Source organism: Centruroides sculpturatus, unplaced genomic scaffold (assembly GCF_000671375.1).
Source record: "Centruroides sculpturatus isolate CEXI.00-Female unplaced genomic scaffold, Cexi_2.0 scaffold403, whole genome shotgun sequence".
Classification (NCBI taxonomy): Eukaryota; Metazoa; Arthropoda; class Arachnida; order Scorpiones; family Buthidae; genus Centruroides; species Centruroides sculpturatus.
This window is the reverse complement of record NW_019384751.1, coordinates 159,999-184,705: the sequence shown is the minus strand read 5'-3', so window position 1 is coordinate 184,705 and position 24,707 is coordinate 159,999. Positions and strand designations below refer to the sequence as shown.

Genomic DNA, 24,707 nt, shown 5'->3' with positions numbered 1-24,707 from the left:
ATATATATATACTAAAATATTTGAAAGAATGTATGTATTAATCATGTTAATATTAATGAAATATATACAACTGTTTTAAAATTGATGAGTGAAATGTAACCATACATACAATGAAACCTGTATTTAATAGATATCTGTACATGGCAGATAAAATATCCAGTTTCAGAATACTAATAGGATTATTAATGTAATTTTATTTTAAGCAGATAGTGCTTTTTACAGACAGTGAAAAACTTCCTATACTTCCTATTCTTAAAAAACCTAGATATCATAATCAGTTAAGTCACCTACCTGGTAGTAGTTGTGTAATAAGAATAGAATTCAGAAATAACCAAAAGAAAGTCCCTCTTTAAGCAAGACTTTTTCTAGATTTTCCTAATTAAATTCTAATTATTAAATTTAGTACAAAATGTTGGTTATCATTTCTAGTACCAAATTTGTTAATTATTGCATAAAAATAGCCATATAACTTTGACAATTCTTTGGCTATTTCTGAATTCTATTCTTATTAAAGAATTACATTCTTTCACAAAACAAAACCACACATGCATCAATTATTTAAACTGCTGAATTTTATAAAATATATGGCATTTTTTTTAAAGAAAAACAATCTACAAAAATGAGAAACACCTGTCTTCATTGGACAAAGTTTTGGTCTTGAGAGTGTCTACTAAGAGTCTACTGGTATATATATTAAGTATTATATTATGGTATTATGATAACAAATGTACAGAGTGATATAGTACTTGGAATGTTGTGGAATGCAATCTGATGGATGGATTGCAGCAGGACTCTATGAATGTCTTAATGAGATAATGGGGAAGATGATGCTTAAATAAATAAATTCATTTTTGACTGATATATGACATAACTACATAAAAAAGCCTACTGATAGAAAAAATGTAAGCATGCAAGTTCCCTTGCATTCAAATTATGTTACTGCATGATGTGGGTTAACTGCAAATTTCATAACTGGACCCTTTTTTATTAGAGGTAATGTTACAAGACCCCATGAATTGGACACTAAATGGAGAATGCTATCTTCTTTGCAACAAAATTATCCAAGCTTTGCAAGAGATATTCTCTCTTGAAAAGTTGTTTGGACACCAAAACTTTCATGCAAGATGGAACACCACCCCATGTTGCACAGATGATGATGCAATTGCTATGAACCACATTTAGGGATAATAATGAGATTTCACAAAACTTTCTAAATGCTTAGCCACCTTGTTCTCAAAAACTCAACTCTTGTGACTTCTGGTTATGGGGTTATTTAAAAAGTTGAGTTTACAAAGGCAGTGTTGCAAATATTGTCAAACTGAAAAGAATGATTGAGCTGCATGTTTCAGATATCTTGCAAGATATGCTTAATGCAACTGTAAACCATATCATTTTATACTTTTAGCATCTATTGCTGAATTTATAAATTTATTGCTCTTCGATATGCATTTTGTTTATTTTTGGTGTTTACCATCTGGTGACACAAAATTTAACTTTTATTTGCATATCTCATTCTCCCATGATCTCATTAAGATATTCATCAAATTCCACTGCAATCCATCTACTAGACTGCCCCCCACAACATTCCAAGTACTGTCAGTTTAATTACATGCACTCTGTAGTTATTCACTGTGAATATCTCAAAAACTGCATCTGACACATGGAATGACAACTATATTCATCAAGTAAATCTAGATAATTTTATATATATTTTTTTATTTGTTTACATATCATATCCAACATTCATCTATATTCAATAACATTTAAAAAAAAATTAGAAATAATGTTATTAAATTATGTAAGTTGTTAAGTCAAAATAATTAATTCTTATTAATATTAAATAATACACAAATGAATACTTATTATGATTTATTTTTGAAGGAAAGAACCAATACAGGAAATTCCCTAATTCTGAATAATTCCTATTATGAAATTTTCATATCAAACAAATGATGATCCCCCAGCAAATATAATAAACAAACATACAGAGATTGGGATTATTATTATTATTATGAATAAATTTCAAAATCTTCAGGTAAATTCCTTTACAGTTGAACCCCATTTATACATTTTCGAGAAAAATATATAAATGAGAAAAATGTACAAGTGAAACTAGTGTTGAATTGTTTTCAGAGTAAATACAATAGTCACAAAAGTATAGCACAGAACAAATTAACACTGTATAACTGAATTTGTACATGTAATTCTTAACAAAAAGTTTCAATTTATTGTAAGTATCATACATGTGAATAACATAAAGGAAAAAGTGAAACAGTAAAATTAAGTCATATACAGTGGGTGATCAGTTAACGAACACTTCACAGAATATACAGAAAAAGAAGTGATATAAAATAGTGAATACCAATTGGTCTTCCCTTGTCTTCAGGTGACAATTCGAAACTTTTTGGAGCTATGGAGACATCGACATTGATGCTCAACCCAATACCTATTGGATAGTATTCCTCCGAATTTTGAAACTCTTCCTTGTAATTCCAGCTTTTTGTTTACCTTTCTGAAAAATAATTTTTTATAGTCTTTGCGAGACTGTCAGATGAGCACTAGTTAAGTTTTGCATCGGGTTTATTTACAAAAGGCAAGAGTTTAACTGTCCCATCGGGTATTTGTTAACATTTTAATACCAAATTTCAAATTTCGTCTGGGTCTTGCATTTAAATAATTTTTTGTGCGCTAATTGATTTCTGTTCTCTGAATTTTTGTATGTGCTTTTCTGAACCTATTATTTTAAAAAAGAAACTGATAATATTATGGAGCATAAAAACAGTGGAGTGTCAAGAACTGTGCTCACCATAGAAACCAAGCAAGATATAATAGCCAAGGTAGAGAGTGGGCAGATGATGTCTGATGTTGCTAGGCAGTATGGCTTGAACAGGTCCACAGTAAACACAATCTTAGCTATGAAAGATATATCAAAAAGTCTCAAGCAATTAAAGATCTTTTGAGGAAATGGAAAAATGTCAGAACAATGGGCATCCAAATGGCATCCAAACCAGAATGAGGTTAATAGGCTTCGGAATCTCTACAGTTACATTGCTATTAATTACTTCTGAAAAATCCTGAAGAAGAGAGAAAAGCAATTGACATTGGACAGATTCTTTAACCCCCACAAACGGAAAAAACATTTAATAAAAATGCAAGATCGTGTATAAATGTATTTTTATTATTACATATATACTTTCTTACTACGTTTATTTATATTTTTTATTTTTTGTAGTCTCCAGAATGAATTAATCAAATTCCCATAAAAACCTATGGTAAATTGATAATTAGTCAACAAACAATTCGGATAGCGATTAAAGTCTTGGAACAGATTATGTTCATTAACCGATCACCCACTGAACTTTTAAAAAATTGATCAAGTTTTGTTTCTTATTTTTTTCAATAGAGTTGTCACATAGTACACCAATATATGATGTAAGTTGTTTCCTCAGCCGAAACTCCATTCACATGAGTCATTCTAAAGGTTAGCTCACACTCACAACAAATAGTAAAAACAAATGAGAAACTGGAAAGCAATTTTTATTCATTTAGTGAAATTGGTTCACACTACAAAATGTGAAAAGTGAACATTTTTCTTTTAGAGCAATTTACTAAATGGGAAAATTTGTTGGAAATGTCAATATATTATGTATTATTTACTCTGAATTTTGCACTTGCTGGAGATTCACTCTTAGCATAGACTAAACTAGAATAAATACATAAATTGCTTTTTCATTTTTTCTTTAATAATTACTTTAAATTTTTCCATTTCAAAGTAAATAATGCATAAGTGAGAAAAAAAAGTGCTGAAGTATCCCAAAAGTTGTGATGTATAAGTACAAAATCATATAAATTAAAAATTTATAACTGAAGTATTTTATAATGAAGAAAGTACTGTAAAGAAAACATTTAACATATAATTTCAAATGGCTTACAACTGAGAAATGCATAAACAGGGTTCAATATTGTATTTCAAACTTCAGTTATTCATTTCAAAACGAACGTTTTCTACCATCTTCAACAGTCATCATCAGGTTCGAATCCAAGATTTCAAAAAATCAAACATCGTAGTTATGCACTTCAGTTATTCATGTTGTAACAGACAATAATGATAATATCTGGTTAAGGATACTAATTCAAACTGTGAACATTACTTTCTTCGACAACTATGGATAGTTTCAAATTGATACAGGACTAAGTTGCCAGATTCTGTGATTTCTTGCCAACTGGACTACTTTCAAAGAAACTTTACAGCCATTTTTATGTCAGTGCTGCAACTTTTTTTTGCTTGTTAAAAACATTTATTTCCCACTTTTATCCCATGTACAGATTTCTACTTATTAATTAAAAACTGAAGTTTTAGGCTTAGCTTTTCTTTGTTCTTCAATTTTTTATAAGAATTTATATGAGCCTTAGCTAATATCTGGTAATAGTGCCACAAGAATGAAGACTGCAACATCATTATAAAAAATTTACAACAGAAATGTGAAGAAATTAAACAAGTATCATACCTTTTTAGTTTTGCTCTATTAGCAAATTTATTTCTAAATGTATTTTATACTTGTGAAGTTGTAACTGATCATTTATCATCCTCCATATATAAAATCCTTCTTATATCAAACATTCAAAATATTGGTCTGTTTAAATTAATTCATCAGTTAGAAAATTTCCTGTATTTTACAGTAAATTTAAAAATATTTTTATTGGTTTAATATGAAAATATACCCTTAACAAGTTTTACCTATATTATTATTAAACTATGAAGATTTTAAAATTTTCATTCAATTTTAAATTAAAATTTGATGTATAATTCAAAAGTCAAGCAGATGTATTCAATTTACAGAAACAATTTTATTACAGTACCAAAGTTTAAAGTAGAAATAAAACAGAGTTAACCACTTTAGAAAATATTTTTACCATAATTTTCTGTGAATAATCTGAAGGTTGTGCACTTAAAAGTAAATTTAAAAGCAAATGTAAGTTAATGACACAAGAAATAACCTTACCTTCATACCAGCAAATAATTTCTATGAATATACAAATGTTTTCAGCCTATTAATAAGCTCATGTAAGGTCGACAACATTTGTATATTTATTGAAACTATTTGTTGATGTGATGATAAAATTAATCTTTATGCCATTCATCAAATCTAACTTTTCAGCATAGTTAAATGTAGGTTATGTGACAATATTGTGAGATGCGAACCACACCTGTAATTAATTAAAAAATTAATTGAAATAGAAAAATTTTAGATGAAAATATTCTATGATTTTGATGGGAAAATTATATTTTCAAAAACGAAGGAAACTGGAAAAAGTCACTTCCTTCAACAGAAGTTGAACATCCTTTTTGTTTTCCCTTATCTCCTAAAATTTTAGTCACCCTGGGAATTGTCAACCCCTCGATAAATCCCCTTTTTCCTGTTCACGTGAAAATTACGAAATGCTGATTGGTGAAAATTCATCAGAAACAGAAAGAATTTTGTATCATTCGGGGAGTACGCCACGAAATTCAAGAGGAGGAGGAGGATGTATTCCACATCATCTCCATACGACCAATGCCCATAACTGATTCCCGAAGTCTCCTAAATGAATTATTAAGTCAATAAATACAGTGAAGAAAAAGGTTTATTTATGTGCCGCTAAAGAACATAAGAACATTCATCCAGAACCAAAGATACAAGAAGAAGACAAAAAGACACATGATTTAAGATAGTATGTTTTTAACAGAAATTGTGAGATCTCTTCTCGATCAATAGTCTTATTTGAGGATTCAATTTTGTATAACCTAGTTCTTGTTCATTAAATTTTTGTTTTTATTGTTAAAGAAATGTCTCTTACGTCATCTGAATCAAACATATTTCATCATCTCCTTCATGACTCGATACGCATGTTAATCTGTGTGGAATAAGTTTGATTAACTGGTGTCATTATCCTGACATTTGATAGAGACTTCACAGTCCTTATCCACTTTTACTTATAACAAGCCCTCCTATAAAAAGTTTTAGTGAGCCAATCTAACGATTGTGTGTCAGTAAGTGACATAGATCACTTTCTATGCCCTTGATTCTCACAATATAAATCTTCTGTCAATTTTAACTTGCAAATACAAATCAAACAATTTCTTGTTCTAAATTCACAAAACTGTTTTTAGAAAATGTGATAGATCTGTTGTGTCACAGAAATTCATCTGCCATTGAAATTTTTTCCCAAACCATCAGAGACACACATGCACCACAATACCTTTAGTTCTCATCTGTTCATTTTGTGTGTCACTTTAATTGCTATCATTGTATAGTCCTATTTAAACTTCTATCTTGTAAGTAGATAAGTTTGCATAATTTTTTTCTCTATAAATAACAACTCCAAAAAAATTATTTTAAAATTCATATTTTAAAGCTGAGATGACTTCAAATCTATTACATATCTATCTATTACATCAGTGACTTTCAAATCTATGTAATAGATTTGAAAGTCACTGATGTAATTGTCATTAAAATATTTGTCTACATAATTTTTTCAAATTTATTTTACTCTTTATGATATTGGCAGATTTGTATCTTATTTGATTAATACCAATGCCTAGTGCTATGCCAAACCAAGGTCAACCAACAGATAACTACAAAAAAACTGCTAATGTGATTATGTGCTGTTCATACATGTATCTATAGTAAAACTCATCTCATCTAAGTCCCATAATACCAAGATTTGCTTAAAAGCAAGATACTCTAATACATCCCCAAAATCCTATACATTTTAATGTAAAATAGTTTGACAGTAAGTTGCATATTGGCAAGATTTTCGTGCACCATCGATGTAATTAGTTTACCTATTAGCAAGTTTTGACAATGAATGCTTCCTTACCTGCCTCCCCTTATGTCATTCACTTGCTATGCTGTGTAGCAAGTATTAAATTTTTGATCTTGAGCTGAAAAGGTGAAGAATGGCAAACAAGAGGCCAACACATGATTTGGATTTAAAACAAAAATATGAAATTGTGTAGTTGCTTAAAAGTGAATGAAAGCAAAAAAAATGTTGCTGAAAGTTCAGCACTAATGAGCCATTAATTTCATGCATTAAAAAATAATAATAAAATTGCAAGAGAGTTTGAGCTTGGAAAGAGAAAGCCAACAGTCATGCAGCCCAAACATTTTAGCATGGAGAAGGTAGGCCAAGCTGAAATATTGAGACCTTTGCTTCAAGATAAAGCAAAAGAATTTGCATGAAAAATATAATATAGTGAAAATAAGTTGAGTAAGATTGACACAAACTGGATTAACTGTTTCAAATCATGATATTCAATCAAGGAGAGGCATGCATCAGTTTCAAGCAATGTTGTTGCTGATTGGGAAACCAATATTCTGCTGGTAATATTGGTTTCCCAGCAGACATTTTCAACATGGATGAGCTGAGGCTATTTTGGTAGCTATTACTAAATAAGGCTCACAATTTCAAAGATGCTACATGTGCTTGAGGCAAGTGGTCCAAAGAACATCATTTCCTTTGTGGTGCCAGTGCACTTGGTGAGAAACTGTCTTTGCTTGTAATAGGAAAGAAGACGATGCTGCATTGTTTTCGTGGTAAACTTATCAGTCAAATATGAGGCAAACAGACATTCCTGGATGACCGAAGAATTGTATTCTAAAGAAAGTTTGTTTATTAACAAGGGTTTTTCCTGGAGAAAGGAACTTTCTAATAGATGAGTTCTACTGTATGTTTAAGAATTTCCTATGTGACATGCATTTAGTATAACTGCTTTTTATAAACATGGTGTATGCACTAATGTTTCTAAACCTTCATACAGTATATGCATAGAGTATGACTAATGTATTATGCATGTTTTTTCTTCCTCTAATCCAGCTTGTTTCATTTTTGTGTATAATTGTATTGTACCAAAGTGCAGTTTGAGTTCTTTTTCTGTTCATGCCATTGTCTATGATTGTAACCTAGCTTATAGTATAAGCAAGATTACTGTCCACTATATATCCCTGAGGACTTGTATGACCCATTCCAGTACAAAGCTGCAGCATTCAGAGCCTAGCATGCAAAAAGTATGCATACATTGTACAAGGATCAAGGACATGAATGATGAACTAATATGCATTACTTCAATTGCTAAGATGCATGGTTTCCACAAAAAAGTGATTGAAGGCCTAGCTAAGAAATGTCTATCCCAATTTAATGAGCCCTCCCCTGCTAGTAATTTAAACACAAATGAAATGGAACAAACATATGCTAACCAAATAGTGGTGAGATATGAGCATCACTTAGATGCAATTTATAGACAATAACAGACAAGGGTACATGCATTATGTATAAATTGAACCCAACCATATACACAATACTTAGAAATAGAAAAGATCCCCTAAATACACAGAAAGCCCCATGGATACATATACAAATTAGCCAGTATTCGATTTTAGTTAGTTCGATTGTAGTTAGTTCGTTCTTGAAAAAGGGCATTAAAGATGTCCGAAAACGTTTGAATTGGGATAATAAATTTGGCTGTATCGTATAAAGTTTTAGAGTTGTATTATACCCCTAAGGGATAACAGGATTGGTAGTGACCTAGTATATATTGGATCTACTACCAGATCTTTGAAACAAAGATTAAAGGGGCATCAATATGACAAGAATAATGGAAAACTATACTGACCTGGCCACATACATCTCTGATAAATATAGAAACTTTATTCCATCAAGAGACACTGATACACACAGCCCATGAAGATGAAGATATCTGAGAAATAAAGGCCCTTGAAATTTTTAAAGCCAACAAGAGAGGGACATGCATTATTTATAAAGAAGAAAAACAAATCTCATATGCTTGGCAAGCAATATAAGATCTAGTCTATCTATGGAAAGCATAGCCCACTGAATTTTGTAATAATGCACATTTTACTGCCTCATATGTCCATTGAAGCATGTAATGTTTTAGATTTGAATTATAGCTTTGATTCATGTTCCATTTAAAAGACAGCAGAAAACTTAAAGCAAACTCAGAAGGCTCAAAAACGTTTGTTTACCTGTAAATTTTGTCACCAGGCACCAGAGGTTTATGAGAAGTGTTAAAATGCCAAATGATTGTAAAGAATTTTTAGCTTTAAAAATTCCTTCGTTCTAAAATTATCTTTGTATCATTTGTAAATTTCCAAAAAAATAAATAAATATCTTTCTTAACTTTAGGCAAAACATAAAAGTTTCCTTGATTTTTTTTAACTGTTAGAAAATTCCTAGTAAATTTCCTAATAGTAATATCACAGTTTTCAAATGTTCACAATGAGGACAATCATGTTTTGAATCTGGTTAAATCTATTTTATTTCTATTTTCAGTGCTACTACTGTAATAAAAAAAATCTAAATTTAAGCTGTGTGCAAATTTAATACTTGTTTCAATTTTTATTAGTAAAATTTGTAGTTTAATTTCATATGATCATTTTTATTGATACCGGTAGACCAATAAAAATTTTCATTGATTCATTTTTCCATTAGAGATCAATTTAAAAGTATAACTAACAGAACCAATAGAACTAATAAAAGATAAAAATTCATACCTTAGTAAAAATAGATAATGGAAATCCACAGTCATCAGTTTCAATCATTAAAGTATTATCCGACAACTGTAAGTCATTAATTTTAATATCAGTATTATCCTTTTCCATATTTTCATATTTTACTGAAAAGCTAACCTTATCAAAACTTTCATTTTCATGCATTTCTTTAAAATCCTTCATTTTTAAATCATTATGGTTCTGAATTCCACTCAACTCTGGAACTTTATCAGATTCTTTTTTTTCCCTATTTTTAGAACAATTATCTACTTCATTTTCTTCTTTACTACAGTCAGATAAAACTTCATCAATTTCATCAAGCAATTTATCTTCTTCCTCAAATGTTATTTCAGAAACAGATAAATTACAATTTTTCTTTTCTAATTCTGAATTAATTTTAGTATTAGTAGAACTTTCTTTTGATTGGTAAGTATTTTGCACACTTTCAACAATTAAATTCCCATAATTTTCATTCACTTGTTGATTATTATCAATTCTAACCATTTCAGAATTTTCTGCTTCTATTAAATTAGAAGAAATGTTACCTAATTCATTATCATTATTGTTTTCCATAATATGAACTTCTAGATAATCATGTTCATTACTCATTCTTAGTTCAGATGAATAATGTTTATTTGTAATATTAGCTGCTGCTTCAATCAACCCTTTTTCAATCATACCTAAAATGTAAGAAATAAAATATAATTTTTTAAATGCACAAAAATTTTAGTATAATTTAATGATAAAATTATCAATAATAAAGATGAGGGGTTCTCAAATTATGTGTTTTAAATATCTAATTTTGCACAATCAGTACATGCTGTTCAAAATGTATTCTCAATTCAAAATTATACACATAATACAGTAACATTCTTTGACTGTTAATGGTAATATTTGTGTCAGATGGCAAACCCAATTTTGTGCTAAATTAAGAAAATTTTTAGCCTATTTCTCCATCACAATCGTTAAGAAAAAACATCACACAGAAAATGGATTGAATACCACCCTTTTCATCAACAACCATTAAAGAATTTTAACAATCTAGTGTTAAATTATAACAACCTATTGTTAAAAGAAGGGAAAGTCAGCCTTCAAACAAGTAACAGGATGAATCTTCTTACAGGCCTCAAACCAAATATGGTAGTAGCAGCTCCCTTTTTAAATGACATCTTAGAGTCATTGACAGCAACCTCTAATCTCACACCTGCAAATTCGTCTCCAAACAACTGATTACCTGATGGGTTTTCCCATGCCTAAGGAGAATAAAAGAGGCTCCAACTTGAGACTTGTGGTGGACATCTCCAGGGCAAACCTCCTCAGAGAGGACATACTCAGCCATAGAGAATACCGGCTAGAACCACCATATGACAGAGACCATAGCTCACCTTAGAACACCATATACTCCTCCAGGAAAATAAAGAACATCAACTCTTTCTCAGAGGTATTTTGTTAGCCCATATGTAAACTCTCTCTCTCTCTCTCTCTCCTTAAACATAGATAGAACGGGAATGATTTCCCAAGAACCTCATGAGCAACATGCTGACACGAGTAGCTTAGTTGTGTGTTTCGTAGTATTTTGTAATCTTAGATTTAGTTATATTAAACTTTTGTGTTGTTTGTAATCTGTCTACCTGTCTTTCTAGGACTTTGGACACCCTATTGACTTACTCATCACAATCCCCACTCAATTGTTTTAAGACCTCCTATTAAGCCATCCAGTGATGCAGTGAGTGGGTTTAACCAACCCGTCACCAAATAAGCAGTCTTTAGGGAACCTCCCCTTTGCCACCGGCTTCTCACATTTGTATCTAAACATCATTCAAACAATATTAATTGTTTGAAAATTTGTTACAATTAACACCTTGAAGAAGAGTTAAATTCATCAACTATTCTCTTGATGTACTGGCTTCAGAGAAAATCCATAGAATTACATAATTTTCCTGAACAAACTCTTATATATAATTAATAGCCACATTTCTATTTACCAACTATAATTTTTAAACATAATTTACCTTTAATTCAACAATTCAAAGTATAATAGTTGTCTTTTCATCTGTTCAAATTGGCTTTTTGTTTACATCTACTCATTCTTTCATCCTTCTTTCCAATTTACATCTTTCTTTCTTCATCTCATGCTTTCAAGAATCTTTTAAGAATTGATTTCTTTTTGAAAACATCTTTGAAAATTTTTAACTTCAGCTCATCAGATTTGTTTTTGTTTTATCCATGTTAAACATTATATACTGGCAGCATTTATTAACAATATTTATTATTTATATTATTAATTATATGCACTATACTACTTATAAATAGTTTCAATATACAGGATGAGTCATAAATAACTATCCAATGCTGAGAAGTTAATGCTGTATTCAAGCAGGAGCTGAGTTTTATTGCATGATAGAGAAAATGTATAATTTAATTTGTTAATGCTAGAATTTGTGTTAATGATTGATAAAGTGAAACCAAGTTAAAGAGTAATTCAATTGGATAACATAAATGACAAAAATTTAATATATAGAGTTAATCTTTACTATTAGTTTAAATGAAAAACTTTGGTTCAAATTATGATTCATTTGGATTTGAATCAAAGATTAAAAATATGCATAACCTATTTAGAATGTAACACTTGTATAATTTGAGAATCCCATGTAAAATTCACAACATACTGAAGGATTTAGCACCAGAAAAATAAAATGCAAATAACTGAATAAACAACAGTGGTAGCTTGTGGAAATAGAAAGTAATGGGGCTAGATTGAAAAGAAAAGTAACTTACGTTAATTATAAAATATTAGGATTTTAACAAATAATAAAGTAAGCCTATTTTATTATGATCTATTTATTTGTTTATACAGATTTACAATTTTAATTAGCAAAGATATGAAGAATGCCATAATGATAAACTCAAAATACATAAGTATAGTAAGCACAAGCATCGCTAACTTACTAAATAACAAAAACTGACAAAAATTTTTAAAAAGAATTTAAAAATAAATTGGCACAATAAATAATTCTGCAATTAAACAAGTAAAAAGCAGTATATAAACAAATGATTTAATATATTAAACTATTTGTATATTTATAAACCAATTATATATATTTAAGGGCCAAATGGTTATTAAAACAACAAGCACTTTTTCAAAAATTTATTGGTTACAAAACACACATGTAATGCTTTCATTTTTCTATGTAGTCATTGTTTTTTTCAAGCACTTTTCATATCATGAAACAAGTTTCTTTTATGCCTCCTGCATAACATTCTACAGACTACAAACAAATACAGCACTGCTGTTTGCAACTACTCAGTTTCTTTGAATTGTTGAGATGCAAACCATTGCAGGAAGAGGTGATGTCAGCCAGGAAATTCTGTCAGGAAAATGTTATGAACTCTTTTCTGCATGCAATGCATGCTTGCACACTGCTGCTCCACTGTTCAGCTACTTCAGCAATTTGGATAGGAACTGTTTGGACACACCCTTACAGTCCTGACCTTATACCCAATCACTATTGCCTCTACCTGCACTTAAAGAAATGGCTTGCATCTCAACAATTGAAACTGAGGAGTTGCAAACAGCTGTGCTGAACTGGTTGAACTTTTCAGGTGGCAGAATATTATACAGAAGACATAAAGAAGCTTGTTACACAATACTAAAAGTGCTTGAGAAAAAAAAATGACAACTACATAGTAAAGGGGTTACCTGTACATTTTGTAACCAATAATAATTTTTGATAAGTGTTTGTTTGTTTTATAACCATTCAGTCCATTTTTTGGAACATGCATTGTAGTAATTATAAATTATTGAATCAGTGAAAAATATAAATTGCAAAAGATTGTAAAATGTGTAGTGACATGCACACACCCATACATAATTAAGATTATATTAGACTTAGGACCTGATGGAGCTGGTCCTATGCCTTGTAAGCTTGTGTATATTTCATATTTACAGCAAGTAGCAAAACATCATCCATTCCTGTCTAATATCTCCTCATGCTTTTTCTTCATATTTTTATCATTTCTATAATAGCCCTTGATGTGGGTTCCTGTCCATGGTGAGGGGACCTCCCAGAGATGGTTTAATAACTCTATTTTACCATCCCTGGGATCTGAATGCCCACTCACGTGTTTGCCATATGATTGATGAATATTGTACTTTTTATCAATACTATTACTTTTATAAATAAAAATTGTTAATCAAATGATCATACCAGATTTATTATAACTAATTAAATATAAGAATAGTACATAATTTAAACTAAAGGTTGCCATTTTGGTTTATATTTTTTAATAAGTATTAAATTAACTTTAGAATACCCCAGAAAATATCAATTCAAAGCAAGACTCAAATTAATTTAAATTATTAAATGTAATACAAGATGACAACTTAATTGCCAAACTTTAACCTAAATTATATTTATATATATTATTTGTATATATATATAATATATATAAATATAATTTATCATGTTATAAATTTATTTAGCCAAATTTATAACATGATGAATCCAGCATTTTCATTTGGTTTTTAATGTATACTGTAATTTTTGGTGGATAACCTTCAGAAGAAACAATTTGAAAGGGGGTGAGGAATACCAAGCTAAAAGAAAAAAAATGTCAGAGAACAAAAGATGTTCATGTAATGGGCCTGCCTTTAACTAAACTCATCAAACTCCACTTAAAGAAGAAAATGAAAAGTACAGGATAGTGCATTAACGGATTTGACCACTTTTGACAGGATGACAAATGATAAGTAGGACATAATATCAACAGCATAGGGTGTATTCTATCCCTGTAAAATCCAATGAAAAAGATGATAAACTAAAATATGTTGGAGTATCTTAAGAACATTTAAGCAGAGTGTAAAAGAACAGAGTAATCATCTCTGTACTGATAGTACTTTTGTATATTAATAAAGATGTAGTATCACTGTAAGAGGACAACAGGATTACAATACCAATACATCAATTACTGTTTGATTTGATAATAAAATAAATGATAATTTTTGTATTAATTGATATTATTTAAATTTATAAATATAATAAATATATCTGATAAATGATAATATTAAATGATATTATTTAAATTTATAACTATTGACTAATAATCAAACAGAAATCCATAAATTAAATAAACTTTTCTTTTTTACATGAAAGAAACCTAATTTCAGATACAAATATAAATGATGCAGTACATAGCCCCAGTACTTTCATAAATTTTGTCTAAAAATTATGATCAATTAATTAAGTTAAAACATTAAATTTCATATTAATGAGAAATGTTTTGATTTCTAACCTGGAAACAGAGAACAGATGGATAAAATTACAGCACATAAATCCTTGACTGGAGATTTACTGAATAACACCTAAAAATATAAAAATATTCATTTACATTAGTAAATAAAAATTTCAAGATCTTTTTTATATTATTTGCAATATTACATTTTTTTTTTAAATTTCTTTGTCCAATAAATATTTAAATATTTCTATTGCATTATAAATCATATATCTTAGAATCTTTACAAGAGCTAAATTCAATATAATATAAGCAGAACCAATTATCAAAATTTTTTAGACTATTTTAAGGTTAGAAAATAATATATTAATCTTATTATCTATTATGTTGTCACTTCTTAAATGTACATTTTCATCAAGATATACTGAATGATCACAATGTTCTTATCACTGTTGTCTAAAAGGTTATTTAGCAAATTAAAATGGCAGACAGTATATTTCACAATTTTAAATATGGATGAAACTAAATCATATTCATTCTTCTGTTTTGTTCAATCACCAGCAAAACCAGTTTTTCTTTGCAGAGATGACATTTTTATTAAAGCTATGTCTTTGCAAAATTATGGTATTTAGCAGTCTAACTTATTGGCCATGTTCTAGGTCAGTTATGTTCACCTTATAGCCAGGGCAAATTTATGCCAAGAACCATTGACTCCACAAGATTCAGGAGACTCAATCAGTTTGAAGAAACTGGATGTCTGAGAGTTCAACCTCATTGTGGATACAAACCTATCACTTCACAAGTTGTTGAAGATGTTACCATAGCTGTTATTGAACAGTCAATGATAATGATGTTGGCTCCAGTAGTGCATGTGCAATGTCACACCAGTTGAGTGTATCCTTTGGCACACTGTGGAAGGTACAGAGAAAGTTGATGTAACTCAGTTGATGTTTCCTAATCTCGTCCATGAGAATGAGATTAAGAAAATCCTGGTGGAAACCAAATCACTAGTGATGCCCAGTGTCTATCTATGCACTCACTTGTGGAGTAAAGAATATTTAGATAACATTAAATGAGAATGAATACTTTAATTACAATCACCCAGTACATTGACAAATGGGAACATTGCCTACCTTTAGTCTAAATATCAATAACACATGTCTACACACACAATACCAAAAGTCTACACAGATTGACAATATACTCATATCATCTGGTAAAAACAATCAATTAACTTGACTTTGTGAAAGAAAACAAGGCCAAATTTATGTTGTCTATTTGGCTACAACAATCACAGCATAAAAGCTTCATATAAAAAAATGAAATATTTGTTTTGTTTGTTTCCAAATACAAATTTACCTGCCATGTATACATTAATTTTAAAGACCATAAAACTTTAGATCTGAATACACAAGTGAATTTGTTTGGTACCTACATTTCAAGTAAGAGCATTTTACGTATCAATTTTATGAAAGTTATTGAAGCCTTTTGCAGTGCCAATTAAATTTATATTTAATGAAAAAAAAATACTATATAGTTTACTGTAGTCACTGAAGTAACATACTATCATTAAAATAAAAACATGACAGACAGACACATCAAAATATACACAAGCATCAAAATATAAGCATGTTATGAAACACAAATAGGTAACATTAGACAACAATCAGGTGGGCTGATACAATACATTAAAATCAATGTGATACACAGACATACAGGAATTCATTAATATTTTCAAATAAACACTTGCAGCCAAAGTTTAAGTGATATGCAAAATGAATTACTTTACATGGAAAGCATTGATTCAATTTCACAATGAGAAACACAACAATCATCATGTCTTTTTAAAATAACATTAAAAGAAATAAATGAGGAAGAACAATGTGCTCCTAGTTAAAGCTGATAAGAGACTTAGGGTTGATGCTCAAGCTATGAAGATGCTATGTGGAACTACAGTACAAAAACCAATATATCAAGAAAACAAACTATTCACAAACAATAAAAACCTTTTCTACAAACAACTATATTCTAAGTCCACAATACAATGACAGGAAAAAACCCCGGAATAGCTGTCTGTTGGTGCAATCCAATCATGCATAAAAGCTGAATCAAGGAGGAAAAACAACATGTACCACATACCAATGGTGAAAAATTGCATTGACAGATAAATATGCAGTGCATAAAGAATTTTTCAGATGTTTTAAACATGATTAGTTTAGACAAAGGAAAAACTATTGGATAAATTCATAATTGCAATTTAAAATCAAAGTATAATCCACACCAAATTGGTTGCTCAAGATCAATGAAAATTTTCTTTGCAATCATTGTGTTATTTCTCTTTGAATGGCACAGATAATCTCTGCATTATTCATATTGAAATTATAGTATTTATGCAAGACTATTAAAAGAATTACATTAAAATTTAAATAACTTAAAAATTCTAAATGGATTAAATATCAAATTTAGTCAATTTAGATCAGTGTTTCTCAACCTCTAACGAATCGTCACCCCCTTTAACGTAGTATTGCCCCCTTCAATAAAACCATTACATAGTATTGCCCCTTCACTTCAAAATTCCGATGCCCAGGGCCAAGGCTAACGCCAAATTCATACTGCATTGAATAGACTAGTGACTAGTATAATGTTATTTGTTTAATTATTGTACGTTATAACGAATAAAATATCTAATTATTCTTAATATAATGTTTTACTATATCGCCCAGAAAATTGTAAATTGTTACTAATCGCCCCCTCAACATGGAAAAATGCCCACATGGAGGCGATATTGCCCCGTTGAGAAACACTGATTTAGATCTTAAAAAATCAAATTTTAGACTGTATTAAATATTAATTTAAACTATTATTAAAAATATATTTCAGGTTATAACCTGAAATAATGGACAGTATAGGCTTATGATTATAAATGAACAAGTTCAAAATTTAAAAAATTAGATTTAATAGTAAAGAGAATTTTTTCATTCTTACCTTCCTTTCCAATAAAAACAATTTAAATAATAAGACTGCTTTATGTTTAAAATTCAAAACAACATCACGTACTGAAAGACCTGAAATAATAAATACACTTTAGTATTCTAGTAAGAACTTGATTATAATCTAAAACAAAAAAATCTCACATATTCAAACAAGTATTTGAAAACATTAATTTTAATTAAATATATTTTATAAACCATTTGCAGAACAGCATTTTGTGAAAAACAAAGAAAAAATACCATCATTTAAATTTTAAAAATGTTATACGAATGAAATAGAACAAGAAAAATTTATATTTTGACTATTTACAAGATAAAAAATGATGTTCATAAATGCTGTAAACAATATATTTATGTGATTGCCATTATGCTCATTATGCATTAATACTATAAATTTTGGAATTATATTTATAGAAGAACCAGAAGGAGTCTGAAAGTTTTGACTTTTCCTAGCTTTTTATGGAGATATGCATGTAAGGAAATTTTTTCAAAAAACTATTTTTCTCAAAATCACCATGGTCATTTTGACCCATGACTACTTCCTATGGTGACTGCATGACTGCAAGCAAAATACCTGGTTAAGTTCTCTAAAGAGAGAGGATTCTCCACCCTTCTCTGACAGGGATTTCCCACTTTTTACAGACTGACTGACTATGACCTATGAGTCAATGTTTTGTGTTTCAATTCTGTTTTTGATCATATTTATATTGCTGTGTTGCATCATTTATACTGTAATGTATAAGTGTTTGCTGCTAAATATCATCATGGCAGTTTGCCTTAGTGTGTCAGATATAGTAAATGCACTCAAAGACATCAATGATAACAAATCTAAACAGTCAGAATGCTAACAAAGATATTGACAAAAATGAAACTTTTCAACTTCCACCGATGCACTCCACTGAGTGACCATAGCATAGAGTCAGTATTAAGCCAATCCTCACCACCCCATGAATCAACTATATATCCTAGGACTATTTCTGACAGTTCTTCTCAAGATAAAAGTGAAAGATGTGGTTATGGATAATGGATGTGGACATAGTCATTTCGCTGATAGTGGTGACAGTAATATTACTAGAACAGCCACTCCAAGCAGGACAAATATACCATAAGCATCTACAGAATATGCATGCAATGATGCTATGTGGATAGTCCTAGATCCCACCAATAAGACCCAGGACACTTACTGCAATGAAACATTATTCATGAACCAGCCAGACTGACCACATTGACCAAGCAGCCTATCATCAAAGGTAATTTTCTAAGTGCCTTCTGATTTTTGACTAATGAACTAATTCTCCAGAACATCCTGAAATGTACCAAAACAGAAGCACATTGCCAACTAGGAGAAATATCTTGGAAGACATCGCTGAATGAAATTAGAGCATTTTTAACAATTCTATATGCTCATGGAGCCTACAGTGCTAAAAATATGCTTCTATCTTCTTTGTGCTGCATGATGTGCTCTGCCTTTTTTTCTCCAATACAATCTAAGAAACAGATTCAAGGAAATATTAAATGGGATAAGATAATTCTTTATTTTCAATAAAATAAACACATTGTTTTCATACATAGGTCAAAACAACCCACAACAGTAAATTAATGAAGTGAACATATGGATAATTCATGGTCTTTCTAATGTTAAGAAAGATTTCCATTAGTGTTGCAACAAATAGTATATTCGGCCTCAGGCCAAATACCGAATATTTGGCCAGGAGTGTGGCCGAATAGCCGAATATTCGGGCAAACTATTCGGCTTGATTAACACATGTACAAAAATTGGCGCACAAACTGCATTATGGCAAGGATCCTGCTCTCTATTGGCCCGCTGTCACTACGCTTCGCCAATCGTGTTAATTCTTGACAGTTGTAGCAGACAGACAAGAGCATCATGGCAGTATGTGATAAATGATTACATCAAATGTGGATAACAATGAAATGACCTAAATGTGTAAATAACGGAAAAAGAACAGAGAAGGACCGCAAAGAGAAAATGTGAAAATAAATATGAAATTGAGTTGATAACATAATCAAACAAGTCGAAGCAGCTTATTGGCATGAAATTCGCGGGCGTCAATGCCAAACAATTCTTGTCATAGACTTCGGAAAGCTAAATGCTTGTAATGAAAGTCACTTAGCGTGCACAGGCGAAAGCCTGTGCACGCTAAGTAGACCATTCGGGCTACCAAGCTGTCTCGAATCTGTGAAATCATAACTGTGACATATACCGACGTCCTATCTGTCTCTTTTCTCCATTATCACCATACTATGAGTCACGTAATTATAAAATGGAAAAACTACGATGGAAAAGTGACGAATCGAAGTATCATGAGCGCATATTATGATGTATGCATAAGCATACGTGGACTATATAGATATATATAGAGGAAAGAGAAAGGGAAGTGAAAAGACGAGCGCTTACAAAGAAGGATAGGCAGGCCCAGACCCTCAGATGTGCGACGATTCTCGAACGAGTAGGTGTGCACGTATGCTGATCTTTGTAATTATAAATTGTGAATACATATGACTAATATTATTTTCTTTTTTATTTTGTGCATGTTATAAGTTATAAATAAATATAAACAAACAACACTAACCCGACAACATTAAATCTAAATACCAAAATGATTAATTTACTGTGTTTTTGTTATTTCTTACTCCTGTTTTTAGGTATTCAGTATTCGGCCGAATAATGATTAAATATTCAATATTCGGCCGAATAGTGAAAAATAGGCCGAATACCGAATAGTAACCGAATATTCGTTACATCACTAATTTCCATATTAGAATAAGATTGTACAATATCTTCTACTTTTGTAGTTCTCATACAGCTTAGCAAATTGAACATAATTAAAACATTTAATGTTATGATCAAGTTCATATTTTTCCAACTCAGCAGTATACTTTGAAAATTGACTAAAGTAGCTAGTGTTATGTTGCTACAATGTTTGTAGGAGCAGGAAGCAAACTGCAGCAGGAAGCAAACTGGCACCGACTCTCCAACGTTACTCCTAATAGCCACATCCCTATCACATATAATCCGGTACTAAAATCCATATACAAGGAGATAGCTAAGAAAAAGAATATCTGTATTACATTTAGAAGATGCGCTACAATTTTTGATTTGTTAAGGAACGGAAAAGACACCCCAGACCGAAATAAGCTCCCCGGCGTCTACACCATCCCTATCATTAATCACAGGTGTGATAGAAACATGATCTACATAGGATCAACTAAACGCCCTCTAGTAATCCGGATCAAAGAGCATAGAGCGGATATCAACCATGAAAGAACCAACACAGTTCTTGTCGTATACTCGTCGGACCCTGACATAGAACCCATATTCTCTCAAGCAAAGGTCATTCACACTACCCACTGTATGAACCAACTCAGATGGCTGGAGGCGATCTACATATACCTAAACACGAGTGAAAAACGTAATTGCATTAACTACAAGGATGAAATCGCTCTATCGATGGCCTGGCAGGCCCTGATAAATAAATCTCTAAGATAGAGCATACCATGCATAATGCGCAAGTCCGTAGTGACGTCATCGGGTCGGGACATCATTCTGGATTGTATTTCATAACAACTTTGAACCTCATTCCATTAGGGATCGTTACCTGAAGAAGAACCGTAATGGTTTGAAAACATTTGTAACTGTTGGAAAGTGTGATGATATACACACTGGTAAAATAGATACGAGTTGATTTTACTACTTTCTTCAAATTCAGAAATTACTTATTTTAAATTGTATAAGAATGTTACTTTAACTACTTCACACACATTTGGAACAATAAGATGTAAATATTCAATTATTAAGAATGCTTACTTCAGGAAACGAACTAATTAATTGCTGAAGAAACATTTTCATCCTGAATTATGACAACATCAGCTTAGAATTCACATCATATGAATAAAAAGATGTTATGTTTTAAAATAAGAATAAAGATTGAACTTATTAGCATTTAATGGCTGTCCAAATACATTCTTAAATACAAACAAAAGCAGTACAAATAATGTAAAATGTGTAAAAATTTAAAACACATTAAGCAAAAATACCACATTTTTAAATTTATAATGTATTATCATTAGCTACTGGGATGTAAAAACACAATGTGAAGAAATGGCTGATATAATTGCTATTTTTGAAAAGAATATTCCAAATCTTCAACCTATTTTAGCAAGTGCTTAACTGTTCTGTAAGCCAAGGGTGCCCACTCCATTGTCTATGTTGATTGAATAATTTGAAATAACAACCTTCAGTTACTTTCCCAAAACATGGATGAAGCATTGTTCATCTATTCTAATTATATTTATGTCAAACCAGTTTTTGAGAATTATAAGTTTGTTCCAATGTACACTGACATTCTTCTGTAATGTCCATTCAGTTAACACCATGCTGTGATGTTGACACAAAGGTGAAACTTACAAAGTGAATGATAGTATTCCATGATGCAAAGGGTTATAGATCAACAGATTCAGCAGAAAGGAAATTCTTCCCCTCCTTGCTTAATTTGATTAAAAATTTCTGATTTTAGGCTTTCTTCAATGAGTTCTTTTGTCACCCTTTGGATCTGTAATGCTTTGCATCAAAAACTTTATGACTCACTTCAAAAGTACCCTAATAATAAACATTGTTATTATTAGCTAAACTTAGGTAATTTGAATTATTTTTAAAATAACGTTAGTCTATTTTTAACAAATTTATAAAAGTATTTAATCAAAATTAGATATAAATTTTCAATGATAAAAATTTAACTACTTTTCATAAAATCTTAAGTTCATCACACCTAAAAATGCTTGTGTTCCACTAAGCATTTCCCTTGACAAAGATGCATTCAGGTTTTTGTATGTTTCTTCCAAAAGAGAAACTTTGCTAAAATCTCTTTCATCAAAGTAAGCATGAGTAATCAATTCTAATTTAGCTTGAATAAGTCCATATAAAGGTAGAACACTTAATACACACACACTTTTCTGAACAGATCCTCTGGTAATGTCAGAGCTTTTATTTAGCAATTTCTGTAAAATAAAAATTATAAATTAATAAAGTAATANTAAAAGAAATAAATGAGGAAGAACAATGTGCTCCTAGTTAAAGCTGATGTATACTGTAATTTTTGGTGGATAACCTTCAGAAGAAACAATTTGAAAGGGGGTGAGGAATACCAAGCTAAAAGAAAAAAAAATGTCAGAGAACAAAAGATGTTCATGTAATGGGCCTGCCTTTAACTAAACTCATCAAACTCCACTTAACTCATCAAACTCCACTTAAAGGAGAAAATGAAAAGTACAGGATAGTGCATTAACGGATTTGACCACTTTTGACAGGATGACAAATGATAAGTAGGACATAATATCAACAGCATAGGGTGTATTCTATCCCTGTAAAATCCAATGAAAAAGATGATAAACTAAAATATGTTGGAGTATCTTAAGAACATTTAAGCAGAGTGTAAAAGAACAGAGTAATCATCTCTGTACTGATAGTACTTTTGTATATTAATAAAGATGTAGTATCACTGTAAGAGGACAACAGGATTACAATACCAATACATCAATTACTGTTTGATTTGATAATAAAATAAATGATAATTTTTGTATTAATTGATATTATTTAAATTTATAAATATAATAAATATATCTGATAAATGATAATATTAAATGATATTATTTAAATTTATAACTATTGACTAATAATCAAACAGAAATCCATAAATTAAATAAACTTTTCTTTTTTACATGAAAGAAACCTAATTTCAGATACAAATATAAATGATGCAGTACATAGCCCCAGTACTTTCATAAATTTTGTCTAAAAATTATGATCAATTAATTAAGTTAAAACATTAAATTTCATATTAATGAGAAATGTTTTGATTTCTAACCTGGAAACAGAGAACAGATGGATAAAATTACAGCACATAAATCCTTGACTGGAGATTTACTGAATAACACCTAAAAATATAAAAATATTCATTTACATTAGTAAATAAAAATTTCAAGATCTTTTTTATATTATTTGCAATATTACATTTTTTTTTTAAATTTCTTTGTCCAATAAATATTTAAATATTTCTATTGCATTATAAATCATATATCTTAGAATCTTTACAAGAGCTAAATTCAATATAATATAAGCAGAACCAATTATCAAAATTTTTTAGACTATTTTAAGGTTAGAAAATAATATATTAATCTTATTATCTATTATGTTGTCACTTCTTAAATGTACATTTTCATCAAGATATACTGAATGATCACAATGTTCTTATCACTGTTGTCTAAAAGGTTATTTAGCAAATTAAAATGGCAGACAGTATATTTCACAATTTTAAATATGGATGAAACTAAATCATATTCATTCTTCTGTTTTGTTCAATCACCAGCAAAACCAGTTTTTCTTTGCAGAGATGACATTTTTATTAAAGCTATGTCTTTGCAAAATTATGATATTTAGCAGTCTAACTTATTGGCCATGTTCTAGGTCAGTTATGTTCACCTTATAGCCAGGGCAAATTTATGCCAAGAACCATTGACTCCACAAGATTCAGGAGACTCAATCAGTTTGAAGAAACTGGATGTCTGAGAGTTCAACCTCATTGTGGATACAAACCTATCACTTCACAAGTTGTTGAAGATGTTACCATAGCTGTTATTGAACAGTCAATGATAATGATGTTGGCTCCAGTAGTGCATGTGCAATGTCACACCAGTTGAGTGTATCCTTTGGCACACTGTGGAAGGTACAGAGAAAGTTGATGTAACTCAGTTGATGTTTCCTAATCTCGTCCATGAGAATGAGATTAAGAAAATCCTGGTGGAAACCAAATCACTAGTGATGCCCAGTGTCTATCTATGCACTCACTTGTGGAGTAAAGAATATTTAGATAACATTAAATGAGAATGAATACTTTAATTACAATCACCCAGTACATTG

The 24,707-nt window shown here is 30.3% G+C and overlaps 1 protein-coding gene across 1 annotated transcript in view; it reads right to left on the bottom strand.

Moving 5' to 3' along the window:
* LOC111628573 (late secretory pathway protein AVL9 homolog) overlaps positions 1–24,370 on the bottom strand; it is a 43,650-nt gene extending 19,280 nt beyond the window's left edge. Inside the window, exons 1-7 of the mRNA XM_023372396.1 lie at positions 24,270–24,370; positions 23,716–23,725; positions 22,561–22,789; positions 17,766–17,845; positions 14,841–14,910; positions 9,687–10,228; positions 9,552–9,617 (exon numbers count right to left, since the gene is read on the bottom strand). Of these exons, the coding sequence (XP_023228164.1) occupies positions 9,552–9,617; positions 9,687–10,228; positions 14,841–14,910; positions 17,766–17,845; positions 22,561–22,789; positions 23,716–23,725; positions 24,270–24,370 (1,098 nt within the window). The remainder of the gene's footprint in view (positions 1–9,551; positions 9,618–9,686; positions 10,229–14,840; positions 14,911–17,765; positions 17,846–22,560; positions 22,790–23,715; positions 23,726–24,269) is intronic.
* Between the last annotated feature and the right edge of the window lie 337 nt (positions 24,371–24,707).